General features: G+C 35.3%; 3 protein-coding genes across 13 annotated transcripts in view; 1 reads left to right on the top strand and 2 right to left on the bottom strand.

The window, feature by feature from the left end:
- Synd (protein kinase C and casein kinase substrate in neurons protein Synd) overlaps positions 1 to 1,310 on the bottom strand; it is a 58,733-nt gene extending 57,423 nt beyond the window's left edge. For 2 of the 4 annotated variants that reach the window (XM_033333961.2, XM_033333963.2), the window contains exon 1: positions 1,056 to 1,308. The gene's annotated coding sequence lies outside the window, so the exon portion shown is untranslated. Of the gene's footprint in view, positions 1 to 1,055 lie in introns of all 4 variants that reach the window. The other 2 variants (XM_033333965.2, XM_033333964.2) reach the window with 2 other exon arrangements.
- A 1,295-nt stretch (positions 1,311 to 2,605) lies between these two features.
- On the top strand, positions 2,606 to 10,730 carry LOC117156902 (E3 ubiquitin ligase Rnf121). Of its 4 annotated transcripts, none has more exons than XM_033334394.2 (9): positions 2,606 to 2,747; positions 3,029 to 3,063; positions 3,157 to 3,298; positions 3,367 to 3,521; positions 3,594 to 3,822; positions 3,899 to 4,134; positions 4,226 to 4,342; positions 6,356 to 6,448; positions 10,089 to 10,730. In XM_033334394.2, the coding sequence occupies exons 1-8, from the start codon at positions 2,721 to 2,723 to the stop codon at positions 6,417 to 6,419; spliced, it is 1,005 nt and encodes a 334-aa protein (XP_033190285.1). In that variant the 5' UTR covers positions 2,606 to 2,720; the 3' UTR covers positions 6,420 to 6,448; positions 10,089 to 10,730. The 4 variants fall into 4 exon arrangements, with proteins under 4 accessions (XP_033190285.1, XP_076474424.1, XP_033190283.1 ...); XM_076618309.1 differs by lacking the exon at positions 10,089 to 10,730 and adding an exon at positions 7,328 to 7,597; XM_033334392.2 differs by lacking the exon at positions 10,089 to 10,730 and adding an exon at positions 6,546 to 6,659.
- Positions 7,442 to 27,652, bottom strand: part of Ten-m (teneurin transmembrane protein Ten-m) — a 256,866-nt gene continuing 236,655 nt past the window's right edge. For all 5 annotated transcript variants that reach the window (XM_076618306.1, XM_076618307.1, XM_076618304.1 and 2 more), the window contains 8 exons: positions 27,003 to 27,377; positions 25,552 to 25,887; positions 24,436 to 24,643; positions 20,474 to 20,690; positions 19,279 to 20,120; positions 16,641 to 18,949; positions 15,568 to 16,321; positions 7,442 to 14,862 (listed from right to left, as the gene is read on the bottom strand). In XM_076618306.1, the coding sequence (XP_076474421.1) occupies positions 13,374 to 14,862; positions 15,568 to 16,321; positions 16,641 to 18,949; positions 19,279 to 20,120; positions 20,474 to 20,690; positions 24,436 to 24,643; positions 25,552 to 25,887; positions 27,003 to 27,377 (6,530 nt within the window). In that variant the 3' untranslated portion in view covers positions 7,442 to 13,373. The remainder of the gene's footprint in view (positions 14,863 to 15,567; positions 16,322 to 16,640; positions 18,950 to 19,278; positions 20,121 to 20,473; positions 20,691 to 24,435; positions 24,644 to 25,551; positions 25,888 to 27,002; positions 27,378 to 27,652) is intronic.

The raw sequence follows: 27,652 nt of genomic DNA, 5'->3' as shown, positions 1-27,652 counted from the left end.
CAATTATCAGAATTATTGAATATTTTTATGTAACAGGGTAAGAATTATGTATTGTGTTAGGTTTGTGCGTATGAAATGTCGTTTCTTTGAAGTTCGAATTTAGCGCGCCAATACCACCCATTCAATTTTGTCTTGTCGTTAATTATAAACCACATTAAGGAAGAAAAGATTTACAACAAAAACATGTGTACTGAACGTTGAAAAAATTTGTAATAAAAATGCGAAACTTGATTAACGCAACATAATCAAAATATTCATGTGACTTTCTTATGAGAATTTAAATTTGACAAAAGTGTCACGAAGATTTCCAGAAACATAAATTTCCAGAAATTTTCAGAATTATTACTAAATATTTTTTTCAAATAGTTATTGTTCTAGAATTATATTTATAACCTAACCTAACGTTGATTAAATCACTACATGTCAGGTTAGGAGACCGATTGAAGTCAATATTGAACATTAGAATGACGAATGATAAGGCGTATAGGTTGTGTACTGTATACATTTGCTAGTGAAAAATTCTAAATACGTAGCAATAGATAAATGAGATTTATGATTCGATATTTGATCTAGCACTCAGGTGGAAACCGAAGGTAAAATTATCGACCTAATTCATCTCCGCTTGTTTACCAAAGTATTACGTACTGACAACACTTCTCCAACGTACATAGAAGAAACTACCTGTTAAAGCAAGTGAACTACAAAAATTCTACCACACATAGATAAACCGCATGGTATGTATATACATATAAAATTACATAGAAAAAAGAATGCATTTTATTTCAGCGTTTGATGTTTTATCCCGGAAGAGGATTGTTCAGGAAGGGATGGGCAATTTGGTAGCTTATTTTGCAAATTTTTGATCAAATTATACAGAATTGCATGGACACATACACACATATACGTAACCTTAATCATGTATAAGAAGCGACATGTGAGTTCATTGACGACAATGCACGCACAATCTGTCGGCAATATGTGCGACAATTTGACAGACAGAAAAAACCTTAACGAAACACGCGCACATTCTAAATACGTGCCGTGTTCTCACTCACCGAAGGCAATTCCTCGAGGCAAATGAACCGACGAGCGGCGATATCCTTTCGGGCCTTGGAAAACTAACCAAAAACCGTATACCCGTGGACGGAACGAAACCAATCACGACACTGTATCACTCACTGAATCCGCGAACGACGCGCGATCCGATGACACTTCCGACACGCGATTTTACGACTGTGGAATTTCGTCACGTCGCGCGTATTCTCAAGAAACAAACGCTCATATTGCTCCTTCGCAGAGTGAATTACCAGCTTCCCTCTCTGGCCAGCAGCGATGGGCGTGGTTTAAATCCGTGATCACTCGAATACTTACGAACTCACACGAACGTCGCTAATTGGTGAGCCTCTGAACCGATTCACATTTGGACAAAAGTGTATGACGAATGAGAATTGCGCGTGCAGTTTAAACTTAATATTTCTTATGACACGTAATAAATTTATGTAAAATGGTAAAATATATTGATTGTTGATATTATTGTATATTGTAAGCAAATTTTATGTGAATTTGTATTTTACACAGGAGTATACAATGATGAGCAAAAGTATTGACACAAATCTGATTGTCCTATTTAATACTGTGTAAAACATATAATTCTTTGTAAAATATAATTTCGAAGTTTGAAGTATAAGCATATTATAATTGCCGATATTATTGTATGTTATAAGCGAATTTTAGTTTGTGGAAAAATATACAATAATAGAAAGTATGTTAATATAAATTTGCGTTCCCTATAAAATACTATGTGAATCTGTAAAAGATAGGATTCTTTATAAAATATATCTTTCTAATTGAAAATGTAAGCATATTGTAATTCGTTATCAACAAGCAGCTGTACCATAAGAGATGAATAATAAAAATACATAAGATTTCAGTTATTATAAAATTGTAGAGCGGATATAAAACAAAAAAACATAATTTAGAATAGGAATAGTAATGTATATATAGCAACTACTCAAAATAAAAGTGCTACATAAGCGTTTTGAAAACTGAAATCAACGTTACAACAGTTTCTATTCTTTAAAAATATATTCTGCAAAAGAATTAAATGCAAAATCATATTCTTTTTTAAATTCACTTAAAATTTTACAAAGAAAGCTAATCATCACATATAATTAAGAATATATTTAGAGTAACATAGATATTACTGATATTTACTACTCTTTTGCAGAAATTTTAACAAAGTAATTGCTGGAGATTATTTACTCTTCTTAAATTGATATTTTTATAATTTTTGTCTTTGCTATCTTACCGCATTTATGAATTATGTTTTTCACAACTTGAATAATATGTTTCCAATAGCAGGTTCAATAATTGTATCGTCATCAATATGGTTGGAGAAAGGATTTCAGCGCGAAAAATCGAAAATATGCCTGAAATAATATTTAATATGATTAATTGTCCAAATAAATTATTTACGTTTTAGATATTTCATTCGACAATATAGTGATAATATATTATAAGAAACAAATTATTGTTTTCTTACCTATTTTTATTTATGTATATAAATCAAATGAAGTTCGTCATTACTGCTTATCAACATGTCAGAATTACATCATTGTGAACAGTACTTTACAATGTCTCCAAAGAGTCTTTGCTATTGCTGTATTATTTCAGTTAATTAAAATCTATTTTATAAGTGATAGCATAATATAACCTTAACTATGCATTCACACGTAATCCCAAATAAGGTACAGTATCATCCTAAATACAAGTATATTGATATTATGTAAAATAAGAATGAACACGTAAGTCATGCTTACGCAAATATAACCTCCAAGGACAATATTTATGTTAAAAAAGGTATAAATTATTATGCATCAATGAACATCATGCTGTCTTTGCAATTATTTGTATATTCAGTTTCATTATTATTCGATTTTTATAATTTTTATTGAGAAACAATGAATTGTATTTCATTTGCTTTTTATATGTATACTATTTTCTAATTAAATATATGTATATTTTACAGAGTGAAGATGAGATGACAGTAGAAGAGAAATGGATGTAAATATCAATACTCATTATTATATAATCTAACTGATATTGTATATTCAAGGAACTATATTATGAATGTATAAATTTAACTTGACGTTTCAGGGTGCAACATGTAAAAATGCACGAACAACATAAAGGGCATGATGAAATGCATTTAGAAATGGTGCTTATTTTATTTTTAACTTTGTTAGTAGCACAGATTATATTAGTTGAATGGAGGAAACTACACTATAAGTCATATCAGGTAAATGAAAGTTTGTATGTCCTAAAATCACATAAGTTTTAGTTTGATACATTTATATATTTTTTCAGTTTGTTACTTTAATTGCTATGTGGATAATTCCATTTGGATTAAGTTTAAAAAGTCATTGGTGGAGATTTATATTTATCTGGTTAGTAACATCTTGTATAACAGGATTAATAGTAAGGAAGGCTGTTCAAAAACCTATAGCAGGTACAACACCAAGGTATGTATGTCTTTTTAATTATAATTTATGTATTACTGTGAACTTAGTAATTCATTCAACTTTTTTTTATAGATTGGTGTATAAATGGTTTCTTTTTATTTATAAATTAAGTTATACATTGGGCATAATAAGTTATGTTTTAATGTTAGCCACATTTTTTGGTTTACATCTTGTATTTGAGGTTAAGCCACAAATATGGCTAGATTGTGGTTTACTTTTGTTATTTTATGGTCTTTATTTTGGAGTATTAGGAAGAGATGTTGCAGAAATATGTGCAGATAAAATGGCTTCACATATCGGGGTACGTACACAGTAATCGGATACAGATGTGGACTATGTGTCAAATAAAAAGGTGGAATATATTAAATAATTTGCAGTATTATGTACCAGGCCATATGCCAACAAGAACTTTAGAACCTGGTGTGTGTGCAGTATGTGGAAATAGACTTTTAGTGTCAGAAAATGAACCTGGTGTTATTGAAAACACATATAAACTTAGTTGTGAACACGTGTTTCACGAATTTTGTATCAGAGGATGGTGCATTGTAGGAAAAAAACAAACATGTCCATATTGTAAAGAAAAAGTTGATCTCAAGAAAATGTTTTACAATCCGTATCCTTTTGATGTAATTAATATTTTATAATTTATTTTTGTGAATACATATATATACATATATATGTATGTGCCTTAATAATATGCAAAGATGGGAACGACCTCATGTTTTGTATGGTCAACTACTAGACTGGGTCAGGTGGTTAGTTGCGTGGCAACCATTAATTTTGTTTCTCGCTCAAGGTATCAATTGGGGCCTAGGCCTCGAGTAAGTAGTATTGTAATAGGATAATTAAATTGCACTTTGAAAACCATTAAGTTTCTGTAAAACTAATGATTTATTCTTGTAAACAAGTATCTGTTTGTATTTTTCTACAAATAGTTGCTATTATATTTGCTATTTGTAACAACGAATTCTATTAGAAAGATATAAATCCAGTCCAACTTGAGATTAAAATTTTAATCCAATTTCGATACCAATATTGCATTGAGGTTGCAGCGTTATAAATAACTTATATTATATGGTTAGGATGTTTGCCACTGTAGATGATATAACATTATAAAATGCTATCTCTTCTATACTGACAAATTTACACACCATTTATGTAGCACTAAATAATAGTTCTTCCATAGAACATCCTTTTTTTGCAATGTATATGAACATTTTCAAATTCTCATTTAACAAATGTGTGGTAATTACTAAATAATGTATCTTAATTTAAATATGCAGTGTGAAATGCATATGAACCATGGTTATCCGAATTAACTTTAATATAGCGGAAACGTAACAAATAATCTAATATTTTCTATAATAAGAAAGAGATGTTGACAATAGAGAAAATCCTACTCTCATTTTGTACTTTAGAATTGAAATATACAGTATGAAAAATTGGATATGGCGTGCGGATCCTTTACCTTGGAAGAAGTTCAATTCGGATAATCTTGAAATATTTAATTGTATAATACGTGTAGAAATATTCTGAATTGATGTGAGAATGATAGGAATTTACCTTATAATTTCATTTATCATTCCACTTCCTCATTCAAGGTAGTCAATCTAAGTTATCATTTTACACAATCAAATTATGTTTCATGCGGTACATACACCTAATTCAAATAATCCTTTCTAAAGATATACACTAATTATATTCTGCATATTAATGAAATCTTTTAATAGTAACAACATTATTTTGTAAATTTTAAGCTTATAAAGTTGTTTCGTATACTAGAAAATATTAAGATATTTCATAAGAAAATTGCTTTGGTAATTATATTCAAATAAACTTTGTTATGCCAAAGAGAGGAAATTTTACTTAATATATTCTGGATTCAGAGAAGTAGGTTATTAGAAAATATCCAATGTAATATTTTTTAAAGCAAAAAGAAAATCGTGGCTAGCAATAGAATTAAATTATTTATGATATTTCTATAAGTATTATTTCACATATGTGCATTTTTTATCCTTTAAATTATTATTTCCACTGATAAAGTGATTTGGTTGTCGGTTGTTTCATGCATAAAAGAAAAGAAAAGGTAGTGAAATAGAGTAAATGGAATAAATCATTTTTTAATTTTAATAGATTCATAACTACGACTTGTGCATACTATATACTTATAAATAGAAATTTTTATAAATCTTTGGAACAAAAATTTTTTATGGTTGTCAAACTTGTTACCATGATAAATCAGGTTGCTCAACTACAACAGAAATTTTAATTTTACGAGAAGTTGGTGCGTATCATCATCACAGAATGATACAAAATTTTATATAAACTGTACAAAATATTGTATCATTGTAAAGTAAAAACTGTACACATTATACGTATATTGTAAAAAATGAAACTTAACGATTCGATTCGATGGCGATCCGATTTTCACACCGTCTAAAAAGTACACATTTCTTTTTTTCGTGATTTCTTTTTATAAAACAAATAAGATAATTGCGCGATTATTGTAAATATTTTGGAGAAAATTATACAAATTGTAAGATTCGAAACATAAAGAAACGTTGTTCCGTAATAAATGATGTACAAAAAGCATACGAAATTCATGTAAAATTTATTTCTCATCAATAAAGATTATAAAACAGTCGATCTCGGTAGGAACTGTTAACAATTAGAATTTACTTTTTCAACCATTAAAGCGTTAGATCTTTTACCATTCCATCTGCAATTTCTCCTCGATTTATAATTACTTTCATGCGATTAATCGAACAGAACAGTTATCTGGCTAAAAAGGTTTTCTTAATTCTTCTCCTGTTTTTGTTTTCGAATTTTTCCAGACTGCCGGGAGATACAGACGACGGAAATGTGAATACGACGAAACTAGGGATCGATATACGTTAAAATACTGTAATTCCTCATCGGGATGCATCGTACGTATTCTAATTTTCTCACAAGAAATCGAGTAAATGAAAAAAATTTCTGTATTTTTCTTATATATTATTATAATTTGGCTTCATTGTTGCAAAGGTTACACGAGATGTAAAAGTGGAGGATAAGAATTTCGTTGGATACGCATTTAGAATCGAATTTACGGGCTTGTACGAAAGAGAGAGAAATAAATAATGAGAACTCTGTCAATGATGTTACTAAAAGTCTTTAATCAATCTCTCATCATTACTCGTTTAGCAAAAAACAACTTTTTATCACATCACGCATTCGTAGGTACTATTTTCGGACTTGTAGCGAGAGCACCGGATGATACATTTGAAGATCACAGGAGAAAAACCTGATAAAATACATTTTTGTTGACTTTCTTATTTTGATGTCGTTTTATGACTAAAAGGTAATATTTTCATATTACATTTTTGGTCCTGTTAGGATCAAAGATGATGGTTTTTAAAATGCAGCTAATATTTTGTCAAAGTTTACTAAAAAATTATTACCAAGGAATATTTTAATATCCTCGATGTTTTAACATTATAACAGAGGATATATTGAAAATTACGTAGAGGATATAAAAATGAAATAGAAAGATAATTTTGGTAACATTGGATTGATTGACAACGTATATATGAAAGTTAAAAACTGCTTTCCTATGAAAAATGGAAAATGTAATTTATCATGTCCTTCCTCTGTACTCTTCATTTATAATGTATGATGTATATAGAAATATTTATTTATACACTTAAATCTAAAAACCTCTCGCTATTGTCATGGGGAAGAAATTGTACGATAGGTGAGAGACAAGAGGTGCGAAGAGAACATTTACATATGTATGTACGTATAAAAACAGAGCCGAATTTTTCTAGAAAACAAAATGGACGACAGAGGTGTGAGAAAGAATTTTTTGATTGGATTCAGACGCCACGAATACGATGGGAACCTTCGGGATGGGTTAAAGGGCAGACAATCACAAACACGGGGAAATTTTATAGATATATTTATTGAGTACTTAGCGTGTAAGAGTATAGAATATATGTTACCTTATCAATTAAATATCATTACATGGTAATCATTATATAATGATGTAGTCTTTAAAATAAACCTCGCGCGGACAGACTGCGCGTGTGTTGTGTGTGTTTTCTTTTTTTTTCTTTCTTTCATTCATCTTCTTCATTTGTGTTGTCGAAGAATATTTACATAATGATCGCAATAATTAATATATGTACAATCGTAGACGAAAGGACAAAACGAAAAAGTTACAGAGAGAAAAACGGACGAACTGCAAAATAGCGTCCCATGGAACCTTCCTCCTAATTATTTCTCAATCCATGTTCCGCGCTCGCCGATTACGAATCATGAGGAAGGAATCATTGTTCGAATTTTTCTTTTTCTCTTTTTTGTTCTCACATCGCTTTTAGATCAACCGTACTCTATACGAAAGTATAAAGGGCGCAATTATCGAGGTGACTGGTTTTCTTTTTTTGTCTTTTTGTTTCTTTTGTCGCGTGGATGATGGCGTGGCTCATTCTGTATGAAACTATCGTTATATCGATACTTTGCGGATACCCTAAATAAAATAAATCGTCGACATCGATGTCGCGTATGTCCGATTCGCTCGATCCTTCTGTTTTCATGAGCAATAGAAAAAAGCGTCGCCACTTCGATTACCATATACTACATATGTCGTACGTACGAAACACACACACAGTAATCGACAATGTCAACGAAATCAAAACGAAGATTAACAAAAATAAAGATGAAAATAGAAATATGTTATCGAGCAGTTTCGATCGACGACGACGTGCAGTTCAGTATGTGCATATGTACAAAAAGACACAGCGACACGTAAAAATCGATCGTGTTTCTTACGTGTCGCTTGGAAAAACAGGAAAAACACAACGAGACACCGATCACGAACAAATGTGTTTCCTCTTACACAGCGAGGTTCTTCGAGAATTCGTTCGTCTTCGAACGTAAAGAAAGAAAAGTAAAAAACGCGCGCGATTTTCTTCTTCGGCTATAGTTTAACACAACTCATATGTTATATATTAATTTACTATAATAGCTCTGGTTCACTCTTTGCTCATTCATTCTTTGTTCATGTGAACGTTTTCCTCATTTTTTTACCTGACACACATTCTTGCACGCTCTTTTACTCTGTCTCTCTCCCTCTCTCTCTCTTTCTCTCCCTCTCTCTCTCTCTCTCTCTCTCTTTCTTTCGTCAGACGCATTAGATATCCTTTTTTCTTCTTTTAAAGATATACACGATAGTTACGAAGTATTGCTTTCTTTTAGTCGCGTGCCGATCGCGGTTCGCCCTCCAAACACAGCGGACGGTCTCCCGTCGACGGCGAAGATTCGTGTCGAGCATAACAATAATTAATTCCGCAACTTACCACGGGATCGAGCCTCCGCAAGAATCCTGCGAGCTCTATTGTTCCATACACATGTATAGATTACGAATAATAAATGTGATTGATTTAATTAAATCGGAAAGCTGATTTTAAACTTCGAGTATCTTTCATTTTAGACGTGTTCAATAAAAGGTGTTCAATATTTGTAGAGTTGATTCAGTATCTAAAAGTAGCGAGAAAAGTTCATATAAATTTTTGTTTATAATATATAGCGAATTTCGTACGTATGTTAATCCATTTCGTATGGAACACCTATTGGAAATATCGAGATATTCCAATGTGAAATTGAGTTTCAACAAATTTGGGAAATATCAGAAAATATTGCAAAAGTAATTATATCTCAAATGGCAAGGTACCTCTGCTTTTAGATATTGAATTAATTCCTAAAATATTTCACATATATTAGTGGACAACCTATACAGTTGTTGATATCGGTATCTTTTTATGTCATGCTATGTATTTGCATTTCAAAAGCAGAATTCTCACGGTGCTGTATCGCTCGAAGGTGACCATGCGCTAAGCGTAAAGTTAACTCGAGTACACAGGACCTTCATATTCCCGTTGTTTTTTTCTTCATCTTTTCTCCCTAAGTATCGTTTCGCGTATAGACGAGTACACATAGAAAAGTGTTTCTTTTTTCCCTGGCGTGGTATCTATCGGCTCCTTTGTCATCTTAGAGCTCACACATACCACATGTGTCTTACATGCTGAGTATCTAGAACACTATTACATTGCGGATGGCAGGTAACGGCGAGTTAACGGACAAATCAGACAAGCATCGCCCTTTTAAATGTTCTATAATATTCTCGAGAGAGTCGAAAATGGCAAAGAAATAAAAAATCAGGTAGAAATTTTACTAAAATGGAACCGATTTATTAGGTAGGTGCACATCGAAAACTTTAATCGCGCATTTCATTAAAATAATTTCTATATCATTCAATATACTTTTTCAATGTTTATATTGTCTGATCATTCTAAATTCGTAAGAATTATCAGTTTTAGAATTCGAACAGTCATAACGGAACGGAGTAAAATAATTTACGCATTAAAAGATTGCTTAGGTGGGAGAAGAAATGTCTTCGACATTACCCAAATGCAAAATTCCCAGAAATCTGACACTTTCTCTAAATTTGTTTAAGTTTCGTGTTTTTATTCTAAAATTTCTTAATATCGAACGCACGTGATTTATAATAAATTTCTTCTTTTTTAACAGTCGACGAGTGCTGGGTCGAAGATGCATGGCTTCCCATTGTAATTGAACCGAAAAATATTTTCACGCGACGTTAACGTGGCGTCACGTGTCTTCGAAAGCAACCCCGCCGTGACTCCAACATGTGGTCATCAGTACTCGACGTATTAACGTGGTTGACAATTAACGATAGGACATAATTGAATGGATGATATTGCAGCGGTAAATTCAAACTTCAGAACAATATTTCATATGCACCAACCTAATTATAAATATGTGGCAAGAGTCGAGCCCGAGGCTGATTATGGCCCAACGCTAAAAAACTTCGAAAGGTAGGAACGAATGTAAAATCCGTATTAAGTTACGATATAAAGTTCGTGTATGGGGGAATATCGAAAAATGGTGGATCACAGACTGATATGCCTCGTGTCACCCCGGGCCTCGTCTCATCTGCTATAAAAAGAAAAGTCGCGATAACGATCCATCCAGTTGCGCTAAAATGGAGGCAATTCGATGAACGAATCGGAAATGGAACTGTCGAGAAACGAAACGAAACGGACGAAAGTGAGCCATTATTGGAGTCGTTCGAATTTTGAACGTGACGATTGATCGTTAACTCAGAAAAAAAGAAAGAATAAAAAGAGTTTAAAAAAAAAGAAAAAATAAGGACACGCGCGTCGTTTGACCATCACTTTCCGTTACTTCGTAGAAAAATGCACCGTTCTTACAACGTGGACGCGAATCTACTATACTTGCGTGGGTTTTGCGACACACTGGCTATACACAACGGATATGTACAGCGGCTTTTTATCAATTTTTTTTTCATTTATTGTTTAAAGGTTCACTAGCACACAAGTCTTAACACCGTTTACTAAAATCCCTCGTTTAACTCGTCTAGTGTACGTTTACTTTGTTAATTATGATTATGTATGTTTTTTTTATTTTGCTTTAAGTCCACGGTACAACTACCTGGAACACAACGTGGTTGAGCGACGTGGCTCGCACGTTGGCTCGCTATTCCTCTATTTTTTACGTTTACTTTTACATGTACGTATTATATCGCGTTATCGTTTTATTTCTCTCGTTCCTTTGACGTTCTTTACTTTCTATGTCAGTTTCTTCCTTTCTTCACCATCTCTCTCTTGCTCTCCCCCCTTTTAGATTTCACCTCGTTTCAGAAACCACAGAACTTGACTTCTACTACTCGTTTTCTTTTTTTACTTTTTTTCTTTTCTTTAATTTACCCAATACCGATAAACACCGATGAATTCAGTTTATACCCTTATTAAATAGAGAGGAGGTGTTGCATTTTTTTTTTTCAAAGAGATTCTTCGATATATCTCGATGGGGCGCAAGGGTTGATTTCCACGGGACGATCCCACAGACACACGGTTACATAGGACATCTTTGACGACACAATTCAAAAAATAATTTTTCATTTTTAGTAGAAAGATAGGCGGGGTATTTCCGTACAATAGTATATTATATCGTATTAATATTATTTCCTTCTTTATTAGTTATTACTATTATTAGTATTAGTATTATCATACCGTTATTACTATCATTATTACGTTATTATTATTATACCGTTATCGTTATATTATTATCGTTATTATATTATTATTTTATTACTATTATTATTATTCCACCTGGACATTATTACCTTGACGTATCTCGTCACGTCATCTTTGCTCGTCTATTGCTCGTCCCGTTACATCACGTCACGCGAAGTACTGACACGAGGCATAAAATACAACGTAACGAATTCCACGCCGGATTAGTATAGCTTTTAGTACGACACGCAAACTTTTCTTTATACCTATCATATCTATTTACACGTTTTTTCGTTATTTTTCCACTCTCGTTTTCCACATACATATAATGTAATCGGCCGTTTCAATTTTCGAACAGATTAAACGCAGCATCTTTTATCTCTTTTTCTCTTTCGATTTTTCCAGGTGGATATTCTTTCTCAATAGGCAAACGAGAGTACATACGCGTAGACCTGAGTCTATGTTAATCCAATCTCGATTCATTTTCCTTTTTCTCTTCTCGAAAAACGCATTTCTCGATCAATTCACGTATCATCTCCTACATATAATGGGTGTAGGTGTCTCGCGTGTTGTTCGTATATATTGTATGTATATATTTCGTATGTGTGTCGCGTGTTTGGTACACACACGAACGCTTATTACACGTGTACGTGTGTGTACATGTATACATATATAAAAGCATTATCGACAGTTTCCACTTATGTTTACCGGTTTCTTTATGTATATATATATATATTATATATATATTATCTACACATTACGATTAATCGAGTAGCTATATGTACAATCGCACGCCTCGCACTAGCACATCATTTGCGTCATGTTAAAAATATCTGCTGTATATTTATTGTGTCGACGTATCTATTTTCTTTCCTTTTTTTTCATTTTTTCTTTTGCATTTCCCTTTCGTTCCTTCGCATGTTGATCTATAGGTCGCGAAAAAAGTATCGTCGTCTTGCATAAATATAATTCCTTCTACGAGAACGAAAACGCCCCCGACGTGCACGTCTCATTAGACCCTGTTGCATCGATACACCAAGCTCCAGATCGATCGATCACTCTGAACGAGCATGAAAGTACTTCTCTCCTATCTCTTTCACGCACTCGTCCTCTATTTTCTTCGGCTTCGTCTATTCTTGAATTTCGTTTCACGGACGGCACCTTAAGTTCATGCACATAACTTCAAAGTCTTATAACACGTAATTATACTTATACTCGCGAGAGTAAGTATCATCCCGTTTGATTACAAACTAATCACCACGTAACAAGCTTCCCTTCTTTCCTTTTCTTTCAGTGACTAGCTGAATCTTAACACCACATTACGATATTTCCACCTCTGGCGTGTACGTATGTTAATAAACTTACTCGAACGGACATCTTCGATCGCGCTGTCGACAAAAGAAACGATTACGAACACGATTGAATCACAAGCGACGCTATTATGGCACACCGAGCGGGGTTTGCTACACACGAAATAAAGACAGCAGCGCCACTGATCGAGAGGACGCGTTTCTTCGCTTCCTTGTCCGCTATTTTGATCCACGAGTGCGGTGAGAAGAGAACAGAGAGAACGATCGGGGAGGATTAGAGGATAGACGGCACGTATACGACGAGCCTTATAATAATCGGCTCGATGGAACGAACGTTAGTCTTGTCTCTCTTCAGTATTCTTTCGTTTTTTGTCCGGCGGCGCGATTCACGTGGGCGCGTGAATTAAGTCCCAAATAGCGTTACGATCCCGCGTCACATCCTCGAATCACGAGTCATGCCTGTGGATTCTGTTACGCCTGTTTCCACTCTTTCTTCGTTTCCTTTTGGTATCTCTCGTGAACGCTACATTACCAGGATCGTCAGCTAATTGTGGATATCTATGCACACTATGAATGTCCACACCTTCGTAGCCACTAACCGTGCCTCGGCTAATTAGTTCATCTTTCTCTTCTTTAGACCAGTCGCCTCTTCCTTGGAAACCAGCCATAACCAATTGCTTCTCTATCTCCCAAGCTCTTTCCACTGCTCGTTTATGAGCGTGTTTTAATATTCTGTGCCTCTCTTGTTCAGGATCAGCTCCATACTTGATCACCACAGCAGCGTCTGGATTGTGTAATCTTAGTTCTTTCCAGGTACCTGCACCGTGTTCGGTAGTTTCATGGGTTGAGACGTTGAACATGCCACCTAGACGACGAAGTTCCTCCATGTCATCACGAATTTTCAGTGCATTGTCTTTCACAAAATAGAACACGTCTTGATCGTGGACACTGAAGTGTAGAGGTAAGAAATATGAGTTGTTGAACACGGATGTCACTACGTCCTGGACTACGCTGTTCACACCGTCTACTACACTGACAAGTGATCTTCCACCGACACGGGAAACTAGGATACCTTCTCCAAAGACGGCGCGACGATGAGCCACTCTGGGAAGAAGATTCCTCGTCTTCGGTTCCAGCTTGAGTAATGGTTTAGGGACGAAACCTAGATCTGAGAACTTTTCGTGTACGCGATTCACAATGCACTGTAAACCAGACATGACACCAAAGTCTGGGGTCAATTGAGGTGATGTGATGGTTGCGCTAGGTTGGTACACCATTTGTTTCATGTATTCGGAACCAAGCATTGCAGAAATATCGTAGCCATATAGTTTCAGCCAACTAGCCAGATCAGTCATGTATTCCACATTCTGTTTGAAATTAATTGGATCATTATTACGGAAACGATAGATGAAAATGTCGGTTGGAGTGGTGAGTTCGTTGGCCATTTGCTCCCACGCTGGTGTCATCCACTGGCCAACAGTCGGATCGTACAAGCGCTTGTTTAGGTAAACTAATTTAGTGTTTGGATCCAGGAGACCACCGTGGAAGTCTATGGGCAAGTAAAAGTCTGGATTGGTGTCCTTGATGATTTTTCCAAATGGTGTACGTCTCATTTCCTTTATCAGATTTCCATTGGTATCAAAGAGAGCTAGAGGAGAGCCATTTTGATCTGTTGCAACGTAGAATCTTTGCTCTGATGTCTCCACTGTCATGAGGAAATTGCGGGAGTCGTAGAGGAATCGGAAGGTTTTCGAGGACTTCGGGAAATGGATGTGCGTGATCAAATCCGGCGTCTTTGGATTCGCATAGAAGAACTGCGTGATGTTCTCGCGGTCGTCGTTCCAGGCGACCAATCGGCCACGGTCGTCGTAGAAGTACCAGATCTGGAACTTCTTGTGCTCGGAAGCGTGGATCAGTTGACCGCGTGAATTGTATCTGTGTAAAACAAAGTTAAAGTCAGGTAAGAATTAGCTAAATTATTTAAAAAATAGTAATAACACTGGTCACGTCAGTATGATAAAATGTATACTTCGCTTATATAGTCAATTCTATATATAATAGTCAAGTATAGGAGTAGTTGTGGTTTTAATTAAAAAAAATAAAAATATTGACTCTAAATATAATAGGAATTACGTTATAAAAGAGAGCTATTTTCGTTGACCCCATTCTTTTTGACTTTGGAAGCCTTTATTGCACATGGTTGAATTTGTCTTGATATAAAAAAACTAGCTTTCCGTTAAAGTACACTACAAACGATTAATTGTACACGAATGATTCGCGTAAATATAGAATTTTCTAGCTTTATAATTTCAGCAGATTATTTTATAATCATTAAAGGTCAAGAATAATTTAGATCTAAATAAATAGACATTCAAATTTCGATAATAGTGATCCTTGTGTGCTATATTTTTGCTACTAAAGCAAATTTTTTATCTCGACATAAAATAAATGGTAGAAAAAAATTATTATTCAAATATTTGTCTATAACATGGAAGTCATCACTTTTAAAAATAACAATGGTTAATAACCTGCACAAAAATGTTTTTAAGTAATGAAATGTTTCAACCCAGCTTTATCTTAAATTTCTTCTTGAATATAGAACATGTTAAAAAATGATATATAATATAATTTTATACGAACCTGTACTTGTGCTCTCCTCGAATAACAACAAATCCTCGTCCATCGTAAGAGTTAAACTCGACGTCACCGTATTGAACAACCCGATCTCCACTATCATAACCTAATGCGATCTTCTCATTATGTTCTGTAACTCCAATCACATTACCATTTTCATCATAAGCATATTGCCAATTATTCTCAGTATCAGCAACTTCTAAAACATGTCCGTCAGCATTATAAGTTATCTTCTCCATCTTTGTCCATTCTTTCTTCTCCATGGCATCTTTTCCAATAGACAATTTTCTCATCTTTATACGATTTCGGTTATCATATTCGAGTTCCATTCTAAATACATCCAATGATCTAATGTTCATCAAAACTGTTTTAACTCGACCATGCTCATCATAATCAGTGACGGTGAAGAATTGTTTGCTACTATCTTGCATTACAGATCTGTTAAAGAGATTTCTATATATTCTGAGATCTCCTACGCCTTCCAATATTCCCAGGTTTTGGTTGTATTTCAGACGTAATTGTGGAAGTTGTTTGCCGTTGATGTCAACTTCGATACCGGATATCCTGGCATTGCCATCGTATTGATAACGATAGCGTGCGTTGTCCAAGCCACTTTTGCTACCGAATTTGATCTTTTCATCTTTAACGATTCCTGCGTGATATTTGTACTCTATACGCATCTCGAAATTGGGTTCGTTAATGTCGATGCTATGGACGAGGCTCGTGGTTTCTTGATACGTGTAGTGGATCGAAGACAGTCCTGTATGGGGATATTTGAGATTTAATAAATTTAGGGAACATTAACGAAGATAGATGATGAGTTTTGTGGGTGCATATAGTGTAGTAAGTTCTTACAGATTAAAAGTATTAGTGATATAGTATATATGATTCCACTAAACATTAAATCTATTAAAAGTACGTGTTGTTGAAAAAAAATCATTGAAAGAAATTTTCTTCTTTTACACTGAATAGTTAACTAACATCGATGAATTGCAATAAACAATATTTATAATCGTTATTTTTTTGTGTATTAGTATTTAAGACTATAAGTAATTATGATCATAATGGGTATCACTTACCAGCAAGAGTAGTTTCCAGCTTCCCAGTATGATCATAAACGTAAGCAACCTTGCCACTCTGATGCGGGTACACTTTCGCCAAGATCTGTCCATCGTCATTATACAAAATCTCGTACGGATGTCTGTTCATCGGCGAGTAGTACTGATATTTATAGAACCCAAGAGAAGTCTGTAGTGAGAACGCATGAATATGTCCTCTAGGAGTGGTTAACGACTGCAGTGCTCCAGCTTCATCATATTGTAACAAATAATCACTTCCTCTTGGTGTAGTTACTTTCAGTGGAAGACTACTGAACATGTCCTTAAATGCATACACCATGGATGTTCCATCACTATATTTAATTTCGTATAATCTTCCAGCTCTATCAAAGCCATAGGTTTCACTGATATCTCCCCAGGTCCAGCTTGTCAATCTACTAAAACGATCATATTCAAGCTCTACACCGGAGAAGATTCCATTTCTGGGTCCCCATTTAACTGGTCTTGCTGTTCTGTCATAGGTGACATTTAAAAGCTCCGCATCATCATCCATGAACACTGCCACGCTGTTAGTTTCTCTATCATATTCAAGAGACAATAAAATGTCCCCGTTGATGCGAAGCTTTCTACCAACTTGTGCCACAGTCTTCGATTCGCTTCTATATTTATTCCCCTGAAACTTTCTGAGAAAGTATCGCCATTCGAATCTGTTTGCTAAATCCCCAGCGATCTCTGTTCTCTGCTTAGCAGGAACTGGGTAGCTTTCACCTAACAATGGTTCTATTTCCGCCAATACTGAGTATGGTAAGGTATCTGTACTGACAGTATGAGCCCATGGTGTGACCTGACCCACTGAACCATCAGAAAGAACTGTTGTTCTCTGCTCAGCCTCTCCAACCTTCGTAACCACAGACGATCCTTTGATGAGCATTGAGATTGGTTTTCTATTATTCTGTCCAACCTTCACAACTGCTCCTTTCAAACTTAGATCAAAAGTCAGACTGATCACTTTGCCTGTTGGAGTGACTGCAGAGGTGAGCCTGCCAAATTCATCATAATTGTACACATAACTCCTTCCTGTGCTGTCTAATTTGGTTTTCAATAAACCAGTGGGTCCATGGTAATCGAAGGTTACATTATAATTGTCTGGAGTGCTCAATTCGTGCAACATCTTCATTCTAGACATCCTCAGCCTGCACTTCTGTCCCTTAGTGTTCTCAATGGAGTTCACCTGGCTACTGTAGTCTCTTAACAAGAATACTTTATTCCCAGCTGCATCTGTGACAGTGCTCAGCTTTCCATTGCTAGTATTTACATTGTAAGTAAACTGATAAACAATCTCTCCAGTGAGTATGTTCTTGGTAGCAACATGTTGACCAAATCTATTGAATACATAGATTTCTTGAGTGTCTGGAGAATAAATCTCATACTCTCTAGCGCCACTAGCATCAGGAATGCTGGCCATCACGGATCGAATCCTGTAATTCGCTTGATCACCAATATGAACCACTCCATCAGGAGAAACGGCAACTGCAGATATCGTATTAAACTTCGAAGTGGAAGCAAGATAATGGTCAGCGTCGAAACAATCACAACCACGTTCCAAACAATTACACTTGGACTCCGCTCCAGCATATGGTGAAATTTTACCATCTGTACCAATCACTCTCACACGATTAATCCTTTGAGAATCACTTTCTGCTATATATAGATTTCCTGAAGGGCCAAATGCAATGCTCTGAGGCATCACCAAGGTAGCATGTGTAGCTAGTTCAGTGTCAAACGATGAAGATGGAGAAGCACAGTGAAGAGGACGTCCAGCAACGACCTTGACACGACCATCAGGAGCCAATTGAAGCACCATATGATCATCTATCATGTGTAACGAGTTGTCCAGAGGATTGATTGCTAATTCTGTAGGCCAACGAAGATGAACTTCTTCCACGTTTAAAGTACCCTCACAAGGAATTGGCTTCCAGTGTGACTTGTGCATGTGATTTCCAATTACTGTGGTGATTATACCGTCTCTGTCGACCATTCTGATGTTAGTTCCATCGGCGAAATAGAGCACGTTGTCTGCAGAGACTGCTACTCCTTTGGGATAGGCAAGTTTAGCGTCTCTGGCAAGAGCACCGTCGCCACAATGAGCTTCGTCGCCAGGAAGACAACGTTCTCCAGAGCCGACGACTGTTTCCCAGTTGTGATCGGGCTCAGAGTAATCGTTGGTGTCGCGCACACGAATGATTTGGTGTGATTCTGGGTCAGAAATGTAGAGGGAGCCGTCTAGAGGGCTGAGGGCTATGTGATAACGGTAGGATACCCTTGTTGCACTGTAAAAAAGAACACAAAAGCGATGAGATTGCGTAAAAAGTTCTGATTATTTTAATCTTATAGATATTGTTGTACACAGACTGTTTTCAATTCGATTATAAAACTATTTTAAGACATATTTTGTTTTATCAAAAGTAGTTTACGCGTATTTCAATTAATAAGAGTGATAAGATGCGAATAGAATAATGCGAAATTAAACGATATCTCTTCGTATTTCTTGACAATTATCTAGTTCTTTCCAATTTCAAGGCAAGATTCATGAGTGAGGGCACACGTCGTAACTTGAAATTTCACGAAAAGATACATCAAAATTCAGTAGAAAACTTACTTGAGCCGAACAACAGTTCTAACAGTGCCATCGACAAGAATCTTTCTGACAAGATTGAAGTCCCCAACAAAGATAGATCCATCAGAAGCAGTTGCAAGAGCAACGGGTGCAAGAAGCCTCTGGTTAGAAGCTTCTGCTTGTCTATCGCAGTCATAGCAATCCAGAGACCTTTGATGTCCATCGCCCATAGTGGTCAAAATCACTCTAGGCTTTTGTTTCAAATAAATATTCGAGCCATCTCCTTTCTGAAGAATCCCCTCGTGGAAATTGTATCTATGATGGATATCCAAATTCCAGCCTCCAACTTCAGAAATAGACATGTCATGGCCACTCAGTTTCGTCGTTTGAACATCCCAAATAATATCTTTGCAATCATTATACTCGTATCCAACTTTCACCATAGCAGTGGTGACACCATAAACGCGTTGTCTATACACGTTCAGTCGATTCCAAGCATATGTGAATTTTATCACTGGATCTGCTTCGAAGGTTTTCTCGAACAGAATTCCTTCGATTGTGATTCTCAGATGAATTAGATTAAGGGTTGGAGGTATGACTTCTGGGGTCAACTGCAGCTGTATGGTGGAGAGATAGCCGGCTGCTCTGGAGCTATGGTAAACGAGATTGAGACCCGTGCCAGGTATTTGCAGGCTTTCTTGTATAACTTGGGACTCGGCCAGAATAGCACTTTTGTCAGGGCACGCTCCCTGGAAACCGTGCTTCCACGTTGCCAGGACCACCGGTTTCATCAGGTCGTAATCGTGCGCTGCACAAGCGTATGGAATGTGGCTTGTTTGCTTTTCTTCTGCGGTGCTCATGACTATCTTATCGATTATTACCACCTTTAGAACAGATAAGATTTCATGTATTAAAAATGTGTTTGTTTATCGATTATTGTGTAAACATAGGACATTTTGTGCTGAAGTTAGTTTAAACATGACACTACATTTCATATGTTGTACTTTATACTATTTACTATAAATATTATTTTGTTAATATTTATACGTTCTATATTAATATTTGAACATTTAAATTACATCAAAAATAAAAACTTTCATATTTTCTGATTTTGAATTTCCCACAAATGCTTAAAAATCCGCAATCTACCTGCTTATCATATTCTTCTCGATAATCTTTATTCGACTTATACAGTGACAATTTGCAATTATCAATCACATATTTAATGTAGCATTACCTCGTTCCATGGTACAAAAACAATGTGGCTCTGCGGTTTGAATGGCGATCTTCCAAATTGTAAAGTGACCGCGCCACCGCCGTTCACCAGGAGATCGAACCAGCCGTCGTCTCTCGTCAAGGTGAAGCCTTCCAGGGGTGTGCTGGTACTGACTCGCACTCCCATCAGACCGGTGCCAAGATGCGTGACAACGCGGCCACGGACAACAGCCGATCGACTGTCAGGAAACAACAATGTTAACGATCCAATAGCTGTCTCTGCTCGATCGTGTCAAACTAAGGTGATTACTTTTTTCCACTGTGCTCCGTGGCACGCTAACAACAAAGCAACTGTTATCTCTAATCTAATTTCAATCTACCACAGTATTACTTTTGGAAGTTCGTACTTTGTCTTGCAGTGTTTATTAATTTAGAACTTTTCTAACGAAAATGTACTGTCATTTGCAAAATGTTCATAAGTTAATATTTATGAAGGAAAAAATTATTAGTACTAATCAAGAATTCATGAAATCTACAAAGATCGAAGTTCTTGGTTGTTTTAGGTGGCAGTACTTCTTCGTTTAAATATATTGGTACTTCGTGCGTGTACATTGTACATGTCTTGGAAATATAAAGTCGAAAATTCAGTCAACGCGACCTCAGTCTCGTCAACGCTGCTTTTCAGTGCTAAAGAGGTGAATAATTTATTTGGTCGAAGAGTATTAATTAATTTCTTGTGAATATTCATCATTTGGATTTAACCTGTGCTTGAGAATTTACAAACTTTTTATCGAGTGATCAGTGCTGCTCTTTTTCCTCTCGTACGTTAAAAATTCTCACGAAAGATCTCAAGATAAAACTCCCAGATAAAACTTTCATTCTTTTGCGTCAAACCTGAGCAAACCATTGATATGAGATATATCACTCCTTATGGATGCCTCGTTGGCACTGAAGAAGCATCGGTCGAAATGCTATGAATACATATATATACATACACATATACACGAATAACACAAAGTCAGAAGCTCAACTTAAAAGGCACGAAAGACAACGTAGGAATAATAAGGTAACCAAACCATGCAACGAGAAAGAGATTCGAACATTGATGAGAAGGAGACGAATGGGGTTTGGTGGTTGTGAGCTTTCATATATCTCTTTATTTTTTTTTTTTAATTCAGTCGTACGCAGCGTCACAATGTTCGAGGAAGATTCTTTTTCAGTTTTGTCGACAATTTTCATGACCTTTGCAAATGTCGACAAGTCGTGAATAGACTCGTCCTCGAAACTGAATTGAACGCGCGCGTATCAACCTCGTTTTTCGGATGCAGGAATTGTTATATTATGTGTTACACATGATAATAATGCAAAACGTCGTCAAACAGCATCAGCAGCTATTCAACCGCTTATACTCTACAAAACGAACTCGCAACCGGTACTTTCATATCATTTTTCTTTTGATTTACTTTCTTTTCTTTTGTATCTTTTTTGTTCCTTGGTCATAGTAGCTTTCTTACCTTGTGTTGAAGTGATTCCAGAACATACTGACCGGGCAGCACGGATAAAACAGAGCCGAGTTAAAATGATGTGATTAAAGGCGAAACTAGACGGAGAGATAGAGAAGAAGAAGAAATAGAAGATGGAGAAGAGAATAGAAAATAGAGAGAAGGAAGGAAATATATGAGTAGAGAAACAATTTGATTAATCCTACTGAGTTTTTTTAGATTATTTTTAACCCAAATCTATGTTTCTAAAGTTTAAGTATACACCAAAAAAATAAATTTTATTATTCGATAAATTTCTTTTATTAAAGCAATTTCGTTTCTTGAGATGAAAATAAAAATTAAAATATAAGAATTAAAAGGATAGTAGTATAGGAATAAGAGGAACGCAGCGGGGTTAATCCAGGATAGAAAGAAGGTGGCTTTGCGTTTCAATTTTATGTCAAATATCTTCAAACATTGAAAGTTTTTTGTTCAATAAAATAAAAATTCGAGGATCTTAGTAAGGGTAAGTTAGGGTAATAGGGGATGAAATAGAGATCTTGTATATAGAGAGACCACGTGAGAAGAGTTTTCGAAATGTCCCGAAATATTTCAAAATATCTTCGAAAGAAAGTTAGGCAGAAGTCTTTAGGAATCAGTTCCAGAAATGCGGTTGGGAAAACACGGTTCTAAATATAATGATTCACAAAAGTATTCGAACACTTGTAGATACCTTTTATGAATACGTTATGTGTGTTATCCGAAACATAAAGAACATTTACTAATTTCTTTGTCTTAATTTTATGTAATATTTTTAGGCATTAGGTAACAATTATAATTTTACTATATATGCTATATAAACACTGTATAATAAATGTCCGTCAATTCTGTCTGTGTTAAACTATCAAAATGTTTTACATAACACACACAATACACACATAAAAAGATTTCCATGGTAAATATTGAAATACTTTCATGAACTACTATAGATTTTTAATTACTCTTTTAATAAATGATCATAGGCATAAAGCTCGAGGCTCGTAGATGGTGTCACACATTCACGCAAGCTCCACTCGGACGGACACGTGAAATAGAAATAGAAAGAAAGAAAGAAAGAACAGTGTATATGGAGAAGACCGTCGATCGTTCGTTGTATCATCGATCGATTTCATATTGAATGATTAAGAGAGTAGCGAATATAGTCGAAGAAGAAAGTATAGAATGAGAGTGTAGAGTGAAGAGAACTGGGGGTTCAGTGCAGGGCACACGCTCGCGCACACGTACGTACAAACATATGTATAAAACTTTTGGGATGTGATTTCACACGGGTCACAACAACGCAGAGAATATATCATATCTATGTATACGTCTTCGTGTTTTTGTATAACGAAAAAATATATATATAGATAGATAAAGATAGGTAGAAGAGGATGCATGTGTCTTGTCATAGATCGAGACAGCTAAAGGTTACTTTTTATAATTAACACATTCATTGCCTTACATTGAACGTTAGATACTTCTCTTGTTAGAAATATTTTTCTTTTAAATAATAATTAATATCTTTTTAACACATTTGTTTTCTGAATATTTTATTAAAACATACAGAATAAACATATAAAACACGAAGAATGATACGAAGGTCACAGGGGAAAAATATGATAAGTATATTTTTATTGATTTCCTGCTTTTAACTTCGCTTTATGATCAAACGGAAGAATTTTTATATGACGTAATTGAAAATGAAAACAACCTGTCAGATCCAGAGATGCAAGTCTTTTAGAAATAACTAATGGCTTGAAGAAGGTAACGGACAAGCAATATTTTAATCTCTTCAACATTGTAATACAATAACGAGCATTATTTTGAAAATCTGTAAGAGGATGAGAAAACTCTTGTTTAACTTTACAACCAAATATATAGACAATTTTGGTAATAGGATTTATTCACAATGCGCTGAATCGTAAAGTTTCTGTGTAAAAAGTAGGAAATGTGACTTGTTACATTCTTTCCCTGTAGTCTTCGTATTATTGTCAGATAATCGAAACGACGCAGCATGTGCGTCAGTAGCAGTAGTCAGTCATCTGAATCTCCTTAAATCCTCGATAAACTCTAGCCGTCTCGCAAGACACGCGCGTTCTTCTCAGACGTATACGTCATTAGTAAAAGACATTACGTATCATATATATATAATATGTCGTGGCTACCGAGTTTCACTGTATTTGTTCCAAGTGTCTAATCGAACACACGTAAGAAAAAAAGAAAGGAATTGCACGTAACATCAAAGTTGGGACGGACCAACGGGACGGACACGTTCAAGTATTATAATGTACGACGAATATATTCGTTTCTCACGAGTATATACAATAATAATATAACGCGTGTGTGTTATTATATAATAATTCTGTTATTATTCCTATTATTGCAGTTAGAATGATTCTCTAAAGTAACGAGACGCGTTGGACGAAGGAGAATCGTAATACGTGATCGTGCTGAACAAACTCACCTCTCGTTGAAGGTTTCTTGACGCGCGTAATTTTGAAGACTGCCTTCGTCGATTAAAAATTTCATCCTCTCGAAGAAGGAAGCGGTGATGGCCGGCGGCTGCTTTCGCAGAAGTATATCGATCGGCTTCGGTGCTGACACGCAAAGTTGGCTGCTACGACATATATGATTCGAGCAACATTCCGGATCCGCGCAATCGATGAGACCGTCTGGAAAGTATGTACGTTATCGTGCAATTAGAAAAGATGATCGGTGCTAGGCGCATTCGACGTATAGTCGTGTCACTAGACAGCAAATTTTGATGCAATTTCATGTTTCTATTAAGATATAATCTACGACACCTAAGGAAATATACCTATGTGCATAAACATTTGTTTCATTCATTAAAATTGTAACAAGTACTTTTTCATATTTTTGCATATTATCCACATTTTCTGCATATTATCACTTTAGAATTTCCTAGAAACGCATAGAAATCGACAGTCTACATATCACATCGCATTTGTTAAATTAGATGCGTTTGTATAACGTCTTGTGTTCGTTCTTTTGTTATAGAGTATAGTAATGGGTTCTTTATATCGGAGACTAATGGCTCTAAATGGCTGGCATAAGCCACACCCATGATTTAGAGCTCGAAGTAATATGAAAATGAAACGCGAAAACACGAAGGTAGAACCTTGTCCATAGATCTTACAACTTCGTTAATTTCACTGTTCTAATACTAACTTTACTATTTACTTTTCAAAATACAGTAACAAGTTCCTAAGAAACAATTACACGTTTCTTGATTTGGTGTGTCAATAGAATACTTTCAAACATGCTCAAACATATTTCTATCTCTAGAACCATTCATGGATAAAATAAAGCACCCTACTTAAAGTAATTAGAGGATCACATCCACTGCATTTTTATCATATCATTCCAATAATAATTTTTTATATATATTTAATATATTATATATTTTATATTTTTAAATATGCGATAGTGTTTAATTATTGTAGTGTTGAACTAGAATTTCAATTTAATTTTCTTCACATATATATCTAATGATCTAAATAACAACATTTATAATCTAATTTGTCGAATTATAAATAATAATTTACTCCTCGTTTTGTACCTTTGTCATTGTCTCTTCCGTCATTGCAGTTCTGTTCAAGAAGCACATTGCAGTCCTTGCCATCCCAGCCATCGTAACACCTGCATTCCCATTGACCATCGTTGCCGACTCTACACTGTCCGTGTCCAGAGCAGGAATTCGGGCAACCTTCCATGGTGCAGTGTTTTCCATTCCAACCAGTCACGCACAAACAGGTCCCGTTTTTACATTGGCCATGTTCGTTGCATCGAGGATCGCATTGCTTTAGATTGCACAATTCGCCGGACCATCCGGGCAAACAGTCGCAAGCATTGTCAACGCAATGCCCGTGGGGACCGCAATCCAAATCGCATAATTCTGAAAATTATGGAATATATTGTTATTATATAAATAGAGGGATTTGTAGGAGTTGTCCTTAGATAACTGCGGATTGTATGCAGATTTGTATTTTTGCAAAGCGAAGAGATGGAACTTAAACAGAGATCTGTTTTAACTGTTGAAAATTCTCTACTTTGGACTCTCTAGCTCTTCGAAATTTCCTATTTGTTATTTATCAAAAATTTGTTACTCTATTTTGAATATTTTATATATTTTTGCATCTTTAAATTTCGCATAAATGCATAAAAGTCCGCAGTCTGGTTGTCACTACATCTATTTTTGTAACAATTACGAATCATTAGTTTGAGTAACAGAAACCACAGTTAATATAATTTTTCAAAATTTTGCGAATATCTTTGAGAAACACTAGTTAGCGTAGGCACTAAGCAACACAGAAGCTGGGAGAAAACCTTTTATGATTTTGTAAAAGGTGGAATTAGTTAACACTAATGGGCAATTGGATCAATGATCACAATTAGCAAAGGAGTAAAAAAACCGGAAGAACGAACGAAATGGGTATAAAATAGAGAATTTCATCGATGTCACACCTGGAATCATAAGAATCGATTAATTGAAGCGAACTTTCATACATATTATATGAAGAACATTTCAAGTTACGACACAATTTAGAAAGACATTCTTTTGAAGAGCTAGAATTAATAATTTAAAACGTCATTAAGACAATCTACATTAATATAATCTACATCAGATTACATACCAACCACTACCATTGCTGTTTATCGATCGTCATTTAGATCAAATTAGAAATTCATTTCCCGATAAGACCAATGAATTTGAAATGCATATTACTAATTTAAACACGATCACCAGTGATATTATTCAAGTTTCAGCATTATTCATGTACGATCTTAATATCGAATCCTATATAAGAACACGGAGAACTTCGAATATTTCAATAGAAGAATATTTATTTATAATCTATATTATGAATTAACAGGACATTTTGACAGAATATATAGCTCAGCTATGTATTCGTATATATAAATCTGACCATTAACTTGTCTATGTAAAGAAGATTCTACTGCAATCTAATATATACAATACATGATTACTGTTAATATAATATCTCTTACCTTTCGAGCAGTCGTCTCCAGACCACATAGGCTCACATAGACAAGTCTGCGTCTCAAGATCGAAATTTCCATGTCCGCTGCAATCGGGCAAACACTGTAACGCTTCTTTGTCCATCTGGCTACAATCTGCTCCTTTCCACCCCTTCTTACAGATGCAGGTGCCCTCCGCGCAGAAACCATGGCCAGAGCAAGTCGGATGAGGGCAGTCCACTTCCTCGCAATACTTTCCTTTGTAGCCACGTACGCAATTGCACTTTCCATTGGTGCAATGGCCGTGTCCGTTACAATCAGGCACTTCGCATTCGTCGTGTCGCAGGGAACATTCCTTGCCCTTCCAGCCAGGGTTGCATTGGCACTCTCCGTTTATGTACTCGCCTGTAGCCCAGAGGAATAAAACGATGTTAAAACGGAAACATAAGAAATTGTTTTCTTGCAATGTTAGATTGTACGGTGAAGCTTAATCGAAGGCGAAGCCAGGAATTTATTGAACCTCGAGGTTCTGGTTAGATAGAATTGTATCATAACCATGAGACATTGCAACGATTGACACATGTTTCGCTAGAAATTTTGAATAGAGAATGTTAGATATACGATAGTTAGATGTAAGTACGTTCATAAGCATTAGGTCGTCCGAAAAGTTTCTTTCGTTT

Source organism: Bombus vancouverensis, chromosome 4, assembly GCF_051014615.1.
Source record: "Bombus vancouverensis nearcticus chromosome 4, iyBomVanc1_principal, whole genome shotgun sequence".
NCBI classification, from domain to species: Eukaryota; Metazoa; Arthropoda; class Insecta; order Hymenoptera; family Apidae; genus Bombus; species Bombus vancouverensis.
This window is presented reverse-complemented; position numbering and strand designations above follow the sequence as displayed.